The sequence below is a fragment of the Lutra lutra genome, chromosome 5, assembly GCF_902655055.1.
Source record: "Lutra lutra chromosome 5, mLutLut1.2, whole genome shotgun sequence".
In the NCBI taxonomy this organism is placed as follows: domain Eukaryota; kingdom Metazoa; phylum Chordata; class Mammalia; order Carnivora; family Mustelidae; genus Lutra; species Lutra lutra.
The window spans coordinates 109,930,301-109,946,157 of NC_062282.1; the positions used below are offsets into that span (position 1 = coordinate 109,930,301).

General features: G+C 39.4%; 1 protein-coding gene across 3 annotated transcripts in view; it reads right to left on the minus strand.

Moving 5' to 3' along the window:
• Positions 1–15,857, minus strand: part of HAPLN1 (hyaluronan and proteoglycan link protein 1) — a 74,282-nt gene that overhangs the window by 12,071 nt on the left and 46,354 nt on the right. For 2 of the 3 annotated variants that reach the window (XM_047731557.1, XM_047731558.1), the window contains exon 3: positions 191–562. In XM_047731557.1, coding sequence (XP_047587513.1) covers positions 191–562 — 372 coding nt within the window. The remainder of the gene's footprint in view (positions 1–190; positions 563–15,857) is intronic. The other variant, XM_047731560.1, reaches the window with a different exon arrangement.

Here is a 15,857-nt window from a genome sequence, read left to right on the forward strand (position 1 = left end):
CTACTTTGTGTACATTTCAAATATGAAAGCTGGAATCAGTGACAGACTGCAAAATACAAAAGAAAAGAAGCCTGCTATGCATGGACTTCTGACTTCTCACATTAATCGCTATGGTTACCACTAGACATTACTCGTCACAGAAAATGATTAATTATCATTTCCAAGTTTAAAATGATTTATAGATACCTACCTTGTAAATCTAATGCTACCACAGCAGTATCATCTTCCAATCCTTCAATCACCTCACACTTATATTTCCCATAATCCTCCAGGGTGAGGTCTGCAATCACTAGAGAAGCATCATTATCACTGCCTCCCTTCAGAAACACTCTACCCTGGTAGCCTCCATAGGCTTTCTTGTGATATCCCATGGAAACAAAAACGTCCACTTCCTTGAGGTAATCTGAAGTTAGCTTGGTCCACTTAATTCGGATCTTGTGGGTTCCTGAGCCAAATGCTGTAGGGTCTCGATAAAATTTACATGGCAGTGTAACATTGCCACCTCGATGTGAGAACACCCTGGCTTGTTCTGCTTCCACGAGTAGACGGGGGCCATTTTCTGCTAAAATAAAAAAAAATAAAAATTAAAAAATTAAAAAAGAAGAAACATAAATATGCTTTTAGGCTTTCTTTTTAAAATAAAATATGCTATCCATATAGGGTATCTGACAACGATTAGCACTGGGTGACAAGCTTCTTTGCATTTTTGAACAGTAATATTTTTTGAACCGCATAGAAAGATATCTTCAATACCTAGAGGGCACTTACAAGGTAGTCTTGTCTTTTAAACCACTGAAAAAAAGAAGGATGTTAGTTATAATAGTTAAAAATTACTGAATATAAAACTCCACAGTCATCAAAGTTTGATAATTTAACAACAAATTCTATTTTTTCCTCTATTTAAATATCAAAAATACAGAAATAAGACCTAGTGAAATGACACAATCTTATGATGAATTTTATCAATACAAATGAAAATTTTCAAGGTAGGCAAATTTCTCTTCCCACCTGAGCTTTCTAATACAATAAATATTTATTTTAATTGTAGCAAAATTATAAAGCAACGTGATCAATTTTCACTGTACTATTCTGGCCAAAGAAAATATACTCACATCAGAAAGGTATTTTTAGCCAATGCTTAAACAAACAAAAAACCAAAGAATCCCTCCAAGTTTTGAAATGTAGTCCTCAAAACGGATATGCTGAAAGTGTATCCAAAGTTGTATTTATTTCCTGATTAACCAAATAATTGTTTCTTTGTTCCCTTAAATCTCCTTCTACCCCCTGTCTTTGCTTTCCGATACACCTTGTTTTCTAGTAGATCTCATTCCCACCTTTCTTTTCCTTGCCCTTTGGTTTCCCTCTTCCCAACTCCAAGACTGAGGTAGGCTCCCGGAGAGCACTGCAATCGTCCCTGCCTGCCAAGTCTTTGGGGCTGCCCTTCCCCAGGGAGCCAGCTGTGCTTTTCACATTTTGGCTTTCTCTGGGGTTCCCCCCACCACCCAGTGAGCTTATTGTGCCTTTGACCCTGACAAGGTCTCTTGAGGGCATGCAAGATTGGAAAATGAGAAAGCAATATAAAAACTCTTGGACACGGACATACCTTCTCATCTACACACAGCTTTTGAAGCTTGCCAAAAACTGCTTTGCATGAACCTCTGCTGCCTTTCCTGCCTGAGGCAAGTAGGGACTGCGTAAATCTCAGCTGTGAATCATTTAGTATGCACAGGTCAGGAAGAGCACCCACTTACCTCCAGACAGATCCCATAACTTACTTATTTAACGGCATACACAGAATTCAGATTTCGAGATAAAAAGTGCCCAAAGAGAGACACAGCGGTTATATTTTTAACATATACAATCAGAATGATCGTATTTAAAGATTTATTTATTTATTTATGAGAGAGCGAGAGCGAGAGAGAGGGAGAGAGGGCACAAGATGTAGGAGGGTTTGGGGGAGAAGCAGATTCCCCACTGAGCAGGGAGCCTGATGCGGGACTGGATCCTGGGACGCCAGATCACAACCCCAGCCGAAGACAGTCGCTTAACCAACTGAGCCACCCAGGTGCCCCAGAATGATTATTTTTAAATGGCCATATTTCATTTATAAGTCAGCCCCAGTCCACAGAAACTGAAAAGTTTAACAAAGCCATTAATGCCCCGTCTTGGAATAGATAATAAATAAGAGGATAATGGCTTAATTAAAATGAATCCTAAATCCAGTTCATTAAGCATTTCCTTTAGATTTTATTATCTTTTTATTTAGGATCATAGAATCATTTGGGATGAAAGGTAAATCTCTCCAATATAGATTAGTTCTATATTGGTAGATACATAGGTAGCTCCCCTACCTGTTATCTTCCCCCTACAATATCCCAACTGTTGCATCCACACGTGTCCTCTTTCCGGGGGTGAGGAAAGTGCTGTAGACTGCTCAGTAATGCCTGAGGGTTGTAGGGAACATCTCCTACCCGGGTGCCTGGAAGGACACTTGGGCAGTGAGCTTCCCCTGCCAAGGCTTGAGCTGAAACCTGACACAGGGCTACAGGAGGCTGCAGTTTCATGACTCTCACAAGATTTTTACTTTCAAATCAAAGCTAATGTCCAAATCCACAGGGACAAGGGATATTACAGTAGTTAGGAACAAGGGTTGCAATGTGATAACCTTGTTATAACCTCACCTCCTCGATTAATAGTTCTGTAGCCTTGAGCAAGCTGTGTAAGCTCTAAGCTCTCATTTCTTTCTATCTTTTTTTTTTTAAAAAAGATTTTATTTATTTATTTATTTGACAGAGATCACAGGTAGGCAGAGAGGCAGGCAGGGGTGGGGGCAGGCTCCCTGCTGAGCAGAGAGCCCGATGGAGGGCTCCATCCCAGGACCCTGGGGTCATGACCTGAGCCAAAGGCGAGGCTTTAACCCACTGAACCACCCAGTCGCCCCCTAAGCTCTCATTTCTTTACCTGTGAATTAGGAATAGTAATATCTAGCTTGTCTAGCTGACCTCTTAGACATGTGGAGGTCTGATCAAAAGTAAGTGTGCGCTCACCGTTAACTGTTCCTACTGCGTAGATCTCCCAGTTTTTCTCAAATATGATATCACCTGACACTGAGCATAATTTTGGCCCTCATTAACTCCACTTACTTATAAAACTTTGAACCATGTGGGCTGAAAAAATACATAAAATGCCAACTGTATGATAAAGGAGACGTAGAAATTATTCTGTGGTTTCACATAATCATCAGGTGTTCCAGAATGAATACAAGGTCTGAGTGCTTCATAAATTAAAGAGTCAAAGCAAAGATCAAAACTCTTGTACAAGGGACTGAGACTTCTAATTTTTTTCCCCTGTGGTTAACTACACATCATCTTGTAGTATTTTAGAAGTGTAAGCTTCTAATTTTTTTTAGGTACTATTTGCTTATAATCCAACATTGTGAGTAGATGATGACTTATGTGGTATAATACTGAGAATAGAGCAGATACCAAAAATCTACTGATCTCCCACAAAATAATTTTTCTAACAAGCCTGCCAGAATGTCTAAAATTCTGTAATTCTTATTTTTTGGGGGCGGCGGGGGGTGGGGAGGCTGGGCATGGAGGTAATCAATGCCAGAAGTCCATGGCTGGAAGGTTAAGAAAGATGTGTAATGTGTAACACATCAGGTGATTGAGGGTCATCAGTGTTCATTAATCTAAACCACCAGCATGGCATTGAGAACAATGCTTTTTGTTAGTTTGCTTGTTTTTAGAAGATCAACGCTTCAGATCATAAATCACTGAGCATTTTGGTGAGAGTGACCTGTTGCAGAACAAAAAAGATATAGGAGGAAGCACTGGCCTGTGAGTCAGGGTGTTTCACTGACTGGTCTGCCTCATGAAGATATTGACTTTGGGATTTTTGTCAGGCTCATCATGGCAGGTAGTCATGATGGGGGTGAGCCAGGAAACACATCAGCTGGAGAGGTGAGAGGGCAGGGACAAAGAGTAGGAAAGGGGATGGAGCATGAGTGCTCGACCGACCAACTTTGCACCCAATTGTCCAACTTTGCACCTGGCTTGCCTAGTAAGTCTTGAATTTCATCTTTGACTGCAAAAACCTAAGTGGTTTGAAATTAACGTTTAAATCAACCTGTTTGATCAACAGGCAGTTGCAAAGCAAATAAAATGCAAGAGCTAAAAATAAACCTTGATCATCAGAATAAGCACTCTTGTGTTTTTTAAAATTTTAATAAAAAATATGAAAGAATACATAAAACTAGGCAGCATACATATGCTTATTTTCGAAGGACTGGAAAAGTTTAATTTGTAAGTCACAGAAATTTCATATTTCTTTTTTTTTTTTTTGAAATGTCATATTTCTATTAGTGAGTATTAATGACAGTGACTTGAAAGATTTGATGCCCTCCAAAGACCACAGTTGTCTCCAGGGGAAACAGTAGGGCCTCATTATTATTTTACGAATTCTGCTGTGAAATCCAGGGGACATCATTCAATTTCACCAAATTATGAAAGCAACTCCATGACCAAACAACTCATCTTCTTATTGCTGTGTCATTTAGATGATCTCTTGCAAACAAGAGATCACAAGCAATTAATTAGTTGCAGAAAAACAATGTAGAAATATGATATTGGATTTTTTTTTCAAAGATTTTATTTATTTATTTATTAGTCAGAGAGAGAGAGGGAGAGCATGAGTGAGCGCACACACAAGCAGGCAGAGCAGCAGGCAGAGGCGGAGAAGCAGGCTCCCTGCCAAGCAAGGAGCCCAATGCAGGACTTGATCCCTGGACTCTGGGATCATGACCTGAGCCAAAGGCAGCGGCTTAACCAGCTGAACCACCCAGGCATCCCATGGATTGGATTATTACCTATTTTTCTTAGTTCTTTTAAAAGTATAATCATTTTTTTTATGGCAGTTCATTGCTGAAGGAATACATATGACAGAAAAAAAGAGGTGTTACAGATTGAAGTTTGTCTTTTTACAGTGAATTGTGGATTGTGCAAAATAACCAGTCTTAGCATTGTTTACTTTCTCATTGGGGTATAGATGAAGTAGGGTCATGACTTTGGATTTCCTAGACTAATAAAATGTAAAACACAAAACAAGACAAAAGTGGGCAATATATTTAAGATGACTAAACAAGGACATTAAAAAATATTACTCTCCCAAGGGAAAAAAACTCTACCAACATCATTTGAATTCTTTTCATTGTGGTGAAAATGTATGTAATGTAAAATTTGCCATTTTAACCAATTTTAAGTGTAGGATTCAGTGGTATTAATTACCTTCACAGTGTTGTGCAACTACCAGAATTTTTATCACTCTGAAGAAAAAGCTAATTCCTTCCTGACACTCCAACCTGGTTGGCTTAATTGTCAGCTCCATGATGAGTCATTTGAGAAAACTGTACAAGGTTTAAAATTGGTTCCTTATTTTTGTGGTATTTGTTGTCACTTGGCGGGTTTGGATGTGTAAGACTCACACTGTGGAAGGTGTTAGTTTCCTGCAGGTAGACAGACTGGTGCTAGGTAGTTACAGCGGAGGCTTGCTTCTGGCAGGCATTTTTGCTGCAAACCTTCAGCTACATAAATCATTGGCTGTACACAATTTTGCCATAAAAGATAAGACAGAACACAACAAAACAACTGGTTGCCCATTTGGTTTGACAGTTTGTTAGTTTCATCAATTGGTGGTGACAGTTTGGTTTCATTTCTCCATTGATGCAATACTCCCAGTTTCTGTTGTGTAAATCTTAGCCTTCATACAGTGACACAGAGTTTGAACCCATGTTTCCCAAAGAACTTTGGAATGTCTATCCACGGTAAACCAAGAACAAACAACAATGTAGCAGTCTTCGACAATGCAACACAAAGCTCAGTTACAAGTGCGCCTGGGTGGCTCAGTTGGCTAAGCAGCTGACTCTTGATTTTGGCTCGGGTCATTATCCCAGGTCCTGGGATGGAGCCCCTTGTGGGGCACTCTGTTCAGCAGGGAGTCTACTCATGTACTCTATCTATATATATATAAAATAAATAAGTCTGACCTGAAGACGCATAAGGGTGTGTGTTTGCTGCTTACTGTTTGTATCAATTCAAAAGAAACAGTTACATTTACTTAAACTGTATGAGAAAGGATTGACAAGAAACTAATGACTTTGGTAGCCTGTGGGAAGGTGAGGTGGGTATTTGGCAGAGGACTCCTGGAGATTTTCACTGTGTATACTTAGATATTTAGAAAAAATGTGAACTATGCAAATATATCACCTACGCTCACAATAAATAAAATAGTTGAGGGAATTTAACTGACAAATAAGTAAACACAAAGCTTTGACGAAAGTGTCTCAGGAGAGATACACAAGAAACCAGTAGCCACAACCCAGTATACTGTTGTGATTGCAGGATCACAATCACCTATGGCTCTGCTAATAAAAAGCTTCTCTTTAAACATGTCTTCAAACATGCCAATTTCGCTTCATTTTCCCTCTTCTTTTAAGAAACCATTGACCAAGGAACTGATTGCTGTCTAGCTTTGACTGTAAAAGAAAAGTCCTGCGCTAAAAATAAGTAAGTGAAGGCTGCTCTTTGTTGTAAAGTCACTGCTCTTTCTCACCATTGGTGACCTTGCCTTTTGGACTCCGAGGCTCTAAAGACACAGCCCTCCCCACACTGCTCCCGCCCCCTGCCGGGGCTCACCTTCTGACTATGGTATCATCTGTGCTCCGCTCGCTGCTATCAATCTGCAGCTGAACCCAAGTGCTTAGGAACGGGCTTTCGGGGCGCCTGGGTGGCTCAGTGGGTTAAAGCCTCTGCTTTCGGCTCAGGTCATGATCCCAGGGTTCTGGGATCGAGCCCCGCATCCTGCTCTCTGCTCAGCAGGGAGCCTGCTTCCTCCCCTCTCTCTCTGCCTGCCTCTCTGCCTACTTGTGATCTGTCAAATAAATAAATAAAATCTTAATCTTCACAATGTCCTTAAATGGCAAGTGTCCTTCCTGTCAAGCATGTGATGTGCTGTGGTGCATGCTCTCGGGGATTGACAGTATCCGTCTGTCTTCCTTGCCTTAGAGCTAACTTGCTTCTGTAACGGAAAACTGCCCAACACCAGCATACAGTATTGTTCTCAGTGATGTTTATCATGAATGGGTACCATGTTGTTCTCTTATCCATAATTCATAGTAAAAAATAAGAATAAATGTTGTCATCGTTTTAGAGCCTACAGGTTGATCTATGACACTATTTTTTTTTTAAGGTGGGTTTTTTTGGTGTTTGCTTGTTTTGTTTTTGTTTTCTGGGACGGTGGAACTTTTTCTTCCTACAGGATGTCTTAGACAAAATCTGCCACATAAATCTGATCAAAGGTGAGCTTCTTTGCTTGAAACAGGCATCTGGAGCCTCCAAGCAGCTGTAGGCAATCCACTGAATGCTCTTTAAAAATCTCTTTTCTCGGAGGTAAACCTGAAAGCTGTGTTAGTATCCTGAAAAATAGTCTGTCTTCATCTTTTTTTCTAGCAGGAAGAAGTAAAGTGTGAGGAGGGTGTTTAATTCTGTCCGATGACTAAGTTCTTTGTGGGCTTTGTTTTTCCTTATCCTTTCAGTCTGGTGTGGTTTTTTTTTTGTTTTTTCTTGTTTTTTTTTTTTTGTTGTTGTTAGTCATAATTTACCGGTTAAGCTTATGGACTCCTGCGCTGTGTCATTTAACCTTTCTGTGACTCATTTTCCTCATGAGTAAAATGGAGTTAAGCCACCTTTTTCCTAGGTTTCTTATGAGAGTTAAATGAGGTGATTCACTGAGAACTTCACTTTATGCCTGGCATATGGTGAGTGCCCAGTGGCTTTTACTGCCCAACACTTACTGAGGTCCAGAGTGCACTAGGTATGCAAACTGCCTTTTATCTTTGACATTGACTTCTCTCCTGTGCTCTTTCTGAAGACAGTTTCTGGAAGGCTTTGGTTTCTGAGAAATCTGTATCTCATCAACTTTGGATGATTCCTTTAATCTACCAGGACAGGAGCTCATTCAGGAGCACCACCTTGAAACCTTTTCGAAAAAACCCAAATCTGTATCTATATAATTCAACTTCTTTCTGTCTCCTCCATTTCCCTGAGGATTCCGGACAGTCTTCATTTGGGGATAGGGACGGCCTATATTCATTTACAGCTGCTGGCCCACCTAGCTCTTCTACCTTCTTGTAAGAATTCCCACGGTGGCCAGGTTTCTCCAGGAAACAGGAATAATTCTTGGGTCACCTGGCTGGCTCAGTCAGTTAAGGGTCTGCCTCCGGCCATGTATCTTCACACATGACACAAAATCCAGGCTAACTGACTCACTTGAATTGTAAGACAGACTACTTACAAAGTAGTGGAAGGACGGTACTGTATGGAACACTAAGAGACAACAGAATTTGGGGGCGCCTGGGTGGTTCAGCTGGTTAAGCATCTGCCTTCGACTGAGGTCATGATCCCAGGGTCCTGGTATTGAGTCCTGTGTCGGGCTCCCTGCTCAGCACTGAGTCTGCTTCTCCCTCTGCCTCTCCCCACTGCTGGTGTACTCACTCTTGCTTTCTCTCTCCCTCTCAAATAAATAAAGTCTTAAAAAAAAAATAGGAATACTCGTAAGAATAGTTTCTTCAAGGTCCATGATCAAACTTTTTTTCATAGTGATTTGATTTCTTCTGAGACATAGTTATAGCAATTGAATAGAAGATGACAGCCAATCTTTACACACTGACAGACTCAACAGTCTCTAAGAAAAGCTTTAGATAGAAGTTGTATTAGGAGCATGAGAATCAGCCTGCCTGAGTTTGAATCTCAGCTTTCCACTTAATAACCATATGAGTAGGGACAAGCTTTGAACCTCTCTTAGCTTCAGTGGGGATAACCACCTTCATACAGTGCTATATGAGATGACCTAGGTAGTCCATTTTCTCTTGTGCATCACACATAGTGGTTTTAAATGTAAATATTCACTAATTAATATTATTGCCATTGCTAAGTCCAATATAACTTGCCCCAGAAATAGAGACAATCTTAATATTGTTGTCATCTTAGGGTTATCTGCTCTGGTTAATAATTTTCAGAGTTTAAATTTATCTATGATATCAAAGACTTATGCACAAAAATAGTAATTGATTCCTATAATTTTAGACTAAAAAACCAAATTGGGTTATCACAGTGATAGATTAAGGAAAAAATGAAAAATAACATTTGAATATTTCACTAATATGGTCAATGGCATTCTTAATATAAACACACTTTCCAAGATTTTACTTGTAATACAGGTTTCTTTCAAAGGGTACAGGGAAACCAAAACATTAGCGTGAGTCATTCTTCTTCATTTGGCTGTAATTAACCACATACTCTTTAATTATTGGAAATGTGTCTTTATGTGGTAAAGGGCTAGTGCCCAAATCTACTTGACTCTGATCAGACCACTTCCACTTTGTGGTGAGATGTAAGGTCCAGTTATCCATAATTTGCAGAAAAGACATTGTTGGTTTTATACACTGGTATGGTTAATGTCTTCACTTAGTATGCAACACCTCAAGATAATACTATCACAGAGTCAATCCTGGAGGCAAAAGAAATCTTTTGCTTCTTAATGAACAATCAAATTGATAACCTAAAACGTGTCAAGTAATGAGTGCCAAAACAAATGAAAGCTAAGTCGAACGCAAATACCCAGGTGGGCAGGGCTGAGGGAACTGATGGGAGCACCATGGTGCTGAGAACACCAGGGAGTGGAATGGACCATGCTACAGCTGTGTACGCATGCTCCATTCTGAACGGGAGCAGGGTACTGGTTCCCGCTGATGATGCCCAATGCGAATGCCGGTTGAAAAATAGCAGGTTATTTGGACTTTTCAACAGATGCCAGAAATGTGGATTTTCATGCAAATGTCTCCTATTTTTAAATCCTTGCAATTAATTTAGATTTGTAAAAAATTACATGAGAAAAAAAAAATAAATATGTGACCTCTGCATCCTCTTTTCACCTTACCTATTGGAGCTGAACGTCTCCAAAGCCCAGACCAGGCTAGCTCCTCATCTCTACCTGCATTTCCCCCTTCTCCAGATGTTCTCAGCAGGCCCGTGGCTAAAAACAGCACTATGGACTGATGATTCCAAAACTTTCTAGCAGTGTACTTTTCCCTGAGTACCAAATGAGTAAATCCATCTACCTGCTGGGCATATACTGGATGCCAAGGGACAATTTGAGTCCCTCTTCCCCTGCCCACACCTGTCCTTTCCGCCATCTTCCTCAATTTCTTTATGCCTCACCATCCATGTGTTTGTTCAAGTCACAATCTAGAAAGTGTGTTCGATATACTCTTTTCCCTTAATCTCTATATCCAGTCTATCAGCAAGTGTTGCCATCTCTATCTTCTTTTTACTTTTTCCCCTAATTGGTTGATATCTCTCTCTCTCTACCACCCATTTCCACTGCTAGCATCCTAGCACCTAGCATCCACACCACTAAGATTTCTCACCTAAGCTACCCCAAGACCCCCCCAAGGATCTCACCTTTCTTCTTACAACACCATAATCCAGTACTCATGGGTCTTTTGTATTTGTAAGTCATATTACATCACTCTCTTGCTCAAAATCTTTAGCCATTTTTCAATGTTTTCAGAATAAAATCTGAACTCTGTACTCTAGACCAAATATAAAGCATTATGGCCTCACTCCTCCTTATTCTGTCCACCTCATCTAAAACCCTACTCTCTTCACCGTGAGGCTGCAGTCCCCCCCAGCTTCTTTTGAGCTTGAAAGCGCTGTGTTTACTGCCCTCTTAGAGAATTCTCGTTACTCACTCACCTGGAGAGCTCTGTCCCAGACTTTTGATGTGACACGTTCCTGCTTACTATTCAGATCTCAGCTCATAGAACCCCTCCTGACTCTGACTCCCCTCTAAAGCGATTCATCCCATGACCCTGTGGGGGCCCCCTCATAACATTTTTTCCCTTAAAAACACTTTATATTTATTGTTTGTGAGTTCATTTGTTTCACTGATTTAATTACATATGCAGGAGCTAAAGTTCAAGAAGCCTGGTCTTGAAGCGATGTTGATCTTAATATGTTGTGGGCAGTCTATAAAAACTTGTAACTTTATTCATCTTTTAGTATTCTTTTTACCTGAAAACGATCTCAGGGAAGTACAGTACTAACTCTCTAATCAGCTTTTCAGTACTTTAAGCCTTAAGACCGTTTGTTAATGATTGTGCCATAAAAGACAAAGCAAAGTGAGAATTCAAAATAATCCTGTGCATGTTTTGGAGATTTAAAGCCTATCAGCATAATTTATGACACCTTTCAAGAGAAAGTAAGAATTACTCATAACCCACGTTACACTAGGGAACCAAATTTTGAAATTTACCCCTCTACTCTAAAAAACAAAAACCAAACAAAAAAAAAGATCCTTGTGTGAAATATTATTTTTTCCTAGTAAAATTATTAGCCACAGATAATCATAAACCCATAGTGAAAAAATATAGTCATATAACTAAGAACATAAGAAATTTATGTAATGCCTATTGTGACTTATAAGGAAACCTACCTAACTTTAACTGCCCCACCTCTCGTTCACCTGTGCCTTCACTACCATTCAGTAACTCTGAGAAAAATACACAAACATCATTCCCAGTGCTTTCTAGGAACAAGGCAAAGCAAGGAGGCAAAGCGAGCACCATTACAAATAGAATCATCTAGAGATGGGAGTCTCCTCGCTTCAAAGGTATGTTTTCAATGGTGTTCTTATTTTAAATTTATAATCTCTTTCAGAAACAAGGTAAGATACTCCTTTTTCCCACTTTCTTCACCTAATTGACACACTTGACTGTAGTGAATGCTCCCTGTTCTAACATGCCTTGTTAATTTCATGCGTGATGAACTATGGACTTTCTGGGTTTTTACCCGTAATGTCCCTGTCCCTTTTGAGTGGACAGTGTTTGGAAAAGGTAGGGAGAACTCTTGTTTAACTTAAGTTGTTCAATATACTTCACAGAGTAATCCAAAAGTGGCTGGAAACATCCTGCTCAGAACTTACACATGTGGTAACTAGTCACTGAGTAAATGCTGAAGTCAAGTAACAACATGTGTAATGAAAACAAGATTAAAATGGCTACTATTTGTATTAACTACTTGATAGGCATTTGGGGGGCACACATGGTTATTGCTATAACATACACAAAATATGTTTGAAGAAATTTCATAGAACTTTTAGATTTCTTATGCTTTTAATGTCCTCATTTTGAAATAAAAATATTTCTATAACAAAGATTTATCTCCCCTGGGTATTATCACTTTGATAACCTCTTAATTGAATATATTAACTTCTTAGCATTTTGGTAGATTTTTCTCTGCCAGAAGGCTTTCCTGAAACAGGAATTTTCCACTTTATGTTTAAAATAAAAAGCCAAGGCAATAAAGAAATCTAAATCTATTTTTTCTTGATATCTAGTAAAGCCAGAGAAACAGCATGTTAAAATTACTTTAACATTAAGCCATTAAACTATAAGTCAGTGCTTTAGCTGAGTCAACATTGGTTCTTGCAAAGTTGCAACCAAAGGGAAAGGCTTCTTTATTTAATGGATTTTCTGGATACTTGGGAAAGTTTCCAAATAATTATTGGCTTCCAGCATGATTTGCCCATTTCAGAGAAAGCCGTAGCTGGTAGTGTGAATTTGTTGTTACCTGAAGAGATTATTATATGTAGGTTTTTCTACCTGGTAACAGTCTAAAATGTATTGCTTTTTATGCTTTATAGCATAACATAGAATCAGCATTCTAGGTGTTATTAGTTTAGAAATATTCTTAAGATGTATTTTATGGATTTAAATCTACTATGTGATAATAAGTTCAATGAGTATGGATACAAAGTTCTAAATAGTAAGAGTTTTTTTTAAAAAAAATAGCTTATTACTCTTTTCTCCATATTTCCTCCTCTGTTTAATACTTATTTTATTATTTTTTTTGTCACCTTTTTCTTGCCCAGTACTCTTGTCAGCAAGCTCACTGAGGAGATGGTCTGTCCTTCCTCAGAGAATAACCCAATTCTTTGCATGAAAGAGGCCAGTGTTTATTAAGTGACCGAAGATTTTCTCAAAAGGACACACAAATGCTGAGAAGACTAGGGCAGGGCTATCAGATGTAAAGTTGGTATGAAAACATATATATTTCTGAACCCGGATGAAGGAATTTATAGAAATTACATATTAATGTATAGTCATTTCAGTCCTTGCCTTTTCTATTTATAACCCCTATGTATGGATATATATGTTTCACTATATATGGGTGTGCATGTACTATACATGCATGTAACTCTACATGGATAGCAACCATGTAGTTGAAGAAAAGGATTGCCATGTTTGACTAAGATCTATAGTTCAAAGCAACTGCTTTTTTGGGTATGTTTCTGTTTAAATAAAATCAATAACAGATAATGCTGTCTTCTGTCTGTAGTACTCCATAACTTTACATCAGTTACCATAGGCAGTAGTAGTTCCATATTCCTAGCAATGTCTGTCTCTCACTAGATTAAAATTGCATGAAGACAAAGACCCTGTGTTTTGTTCATCATTTTATCCCCAGTGACCAATGGAATAGGAGCTCGCTATAGCCTGAATGTTAATATGAATCAAAATTCATATGTTAAACAGTGATCCCCATGTAATGGATTTTAGAGGTAGAGCCTTTGGTATGTAATAAAGTCACGAGGGTAGAACCCTCATGAATGGGATTAATGCCCTTATAAAAAAAAAAAGACCCAGGAGGGGTCCCGTGTTCTTTTTCATCCTGTGAGTTCACAGAGAAAAGACAGTCATCTATGAACCAGGAAGCTAGCTCTCATCAGACACCAAATCTGTCACTGCTATGATTTAGACTTATCAGCCACCAGAACTGTGAGAAATAAGTTCCTGTTGTTTATAAGCCACCCCGTCTATGGTATTGTCTTACAGCAGCCCAAATAAGTGTACATATGTATGTATGGAGTGCATGAGTATTTTTATGTATGTATGTGTGTGCCTTTATACACATTTCCTTCATGGGGGGACTCATCTATTATATTCATATGGTGGCAGTCTTAGTTTGATCAAATGATAAGCCTGTGTTTAATGTAATTGGTTCTTATTATCGTATTTGGCTTTATGTCCTGTCAAAAACTAGTAGATTTTAGAAAGGTCATCCAATACTCATGATGTTGCTAATTTTTATAATGTCATGATTAAGCTAGCCGATATTTTATAACCAATACTTTCTAGATAGAATTATTAATTATTAATAGTGTATATGTTTATCTAAATGCAATTTGGAAAATACGCTTGATAGTTGTGAATTTTGCAATTGTGGCAGATAGCATTACCCTGCCTCAGAAATACAAAAATGAATTAATTTGACTTTGAAAACAGACTCAGAGTACAGATAAGTTTTAAGTGGAAGAGAGGAAATTAAGCTGGAGGAACAATTATCTAGTTCTCACATGAAATTTTGGCTCTGTGGATGGTTTGTGATCATACATTATTAAATTCACTCCCCCTCCCCTTGATCCACTCTCCACCACCAGATCCCGACTCTGCAGATATTACATAAGGAACAGGATAGCACTGCAGTGGCCATTTGTAATCTGAATACTCTTCAAAGCTTCACGTACACATCAGGCAGATTGCTGCCCCCTGCTCTGGGTGCACTCCTGTGGTGTGTAAGGTGCTGTGTGCAGTTTGGGAGCCATGCATATGACCGAATTTGCTCCCAAACTCATAATCATCTTCCTCATCTGCCATTCCTTGTTCCATGAACTAGAAAGACATCTCTGAGCTCTGGAAAGACCGACTGGGACTTGATTAGGAAAAGTGCCTGGATTTAGGTCCTGGATTTATTCCACAAATGTGAATTGATCACCTACTATGTGCCAAGTCATGGTTTAGATGACTGAGATACATCAGGCCAAGATTCCCTACCTACCCTTGTGGAGCTGAAGGGCACAGATGGCAGAAATGGATACAATTACAAAAAATAAGTAGACTAGGTAACCAGTGTTATAGAGAAAAGTAAAGGAAGGCAAGAGAGACTGGGATGCCAGAGGAGGGGCAGAATGTAGTTGACAGGGAGAATTCATTAAGAAAGTGGGAAATGGGGGCGCCTGGGTGGCTCAGTGGGTTAAGCCGCTGCCTTCGGCTCGGGTCATGATCTCAGGGTCCTGGGATCGAGTCCCGCATCGGGCTCTCTGCTCGGCGAGAGGCCTGCTTCCCTCTCTCTCTCTCTCTGCCTGCCTCTCCGTCTACTTGTGATCTCTCTCTGTCAAATAAAAAAAAAAAAAAAAAGAAAGTGGGAAATGATCCCAGATTTGAAGAAGGAGAAGAGATTAGCGGAGAGCAACTTCCCCTCAAAGCCGTGTCACCTGGGACAAGCAACGCAAAAGCTGTGGGTCTTTATTTCTTCATTGCTATGATGGGATATTGATCTAGATGATCTATGCTTGTTCTTTTAAGTTCTTAAATCCCATACGTGATGATTTAACTTATGCCAACCATTACAGAATGGAAGCAGTCATATAATGTTCATCTATCCCACACCGTGTGTCCTGTGTCACTAAATGCTGTGACTGCCACAGGATATCAGAAGTTCTCACTATGAGAGTAGTCATTTGGAAATATCTTATTACACTCATTCATTTTTCAACAAACATGTTAAGCACCTACTATGTGCCAAGCAGTACTGAATAGCTGAGGTATTCCAAAGCTCACAGTGTGATGAAACCAGGGAGGCATGTTAGCACAAAGGAACACATGTTACACTGGAACAGAAGGGTTGTTTGGGGCACACACAAGATGGAGGGGCCAACCACACAGAGTGGGAGTATCC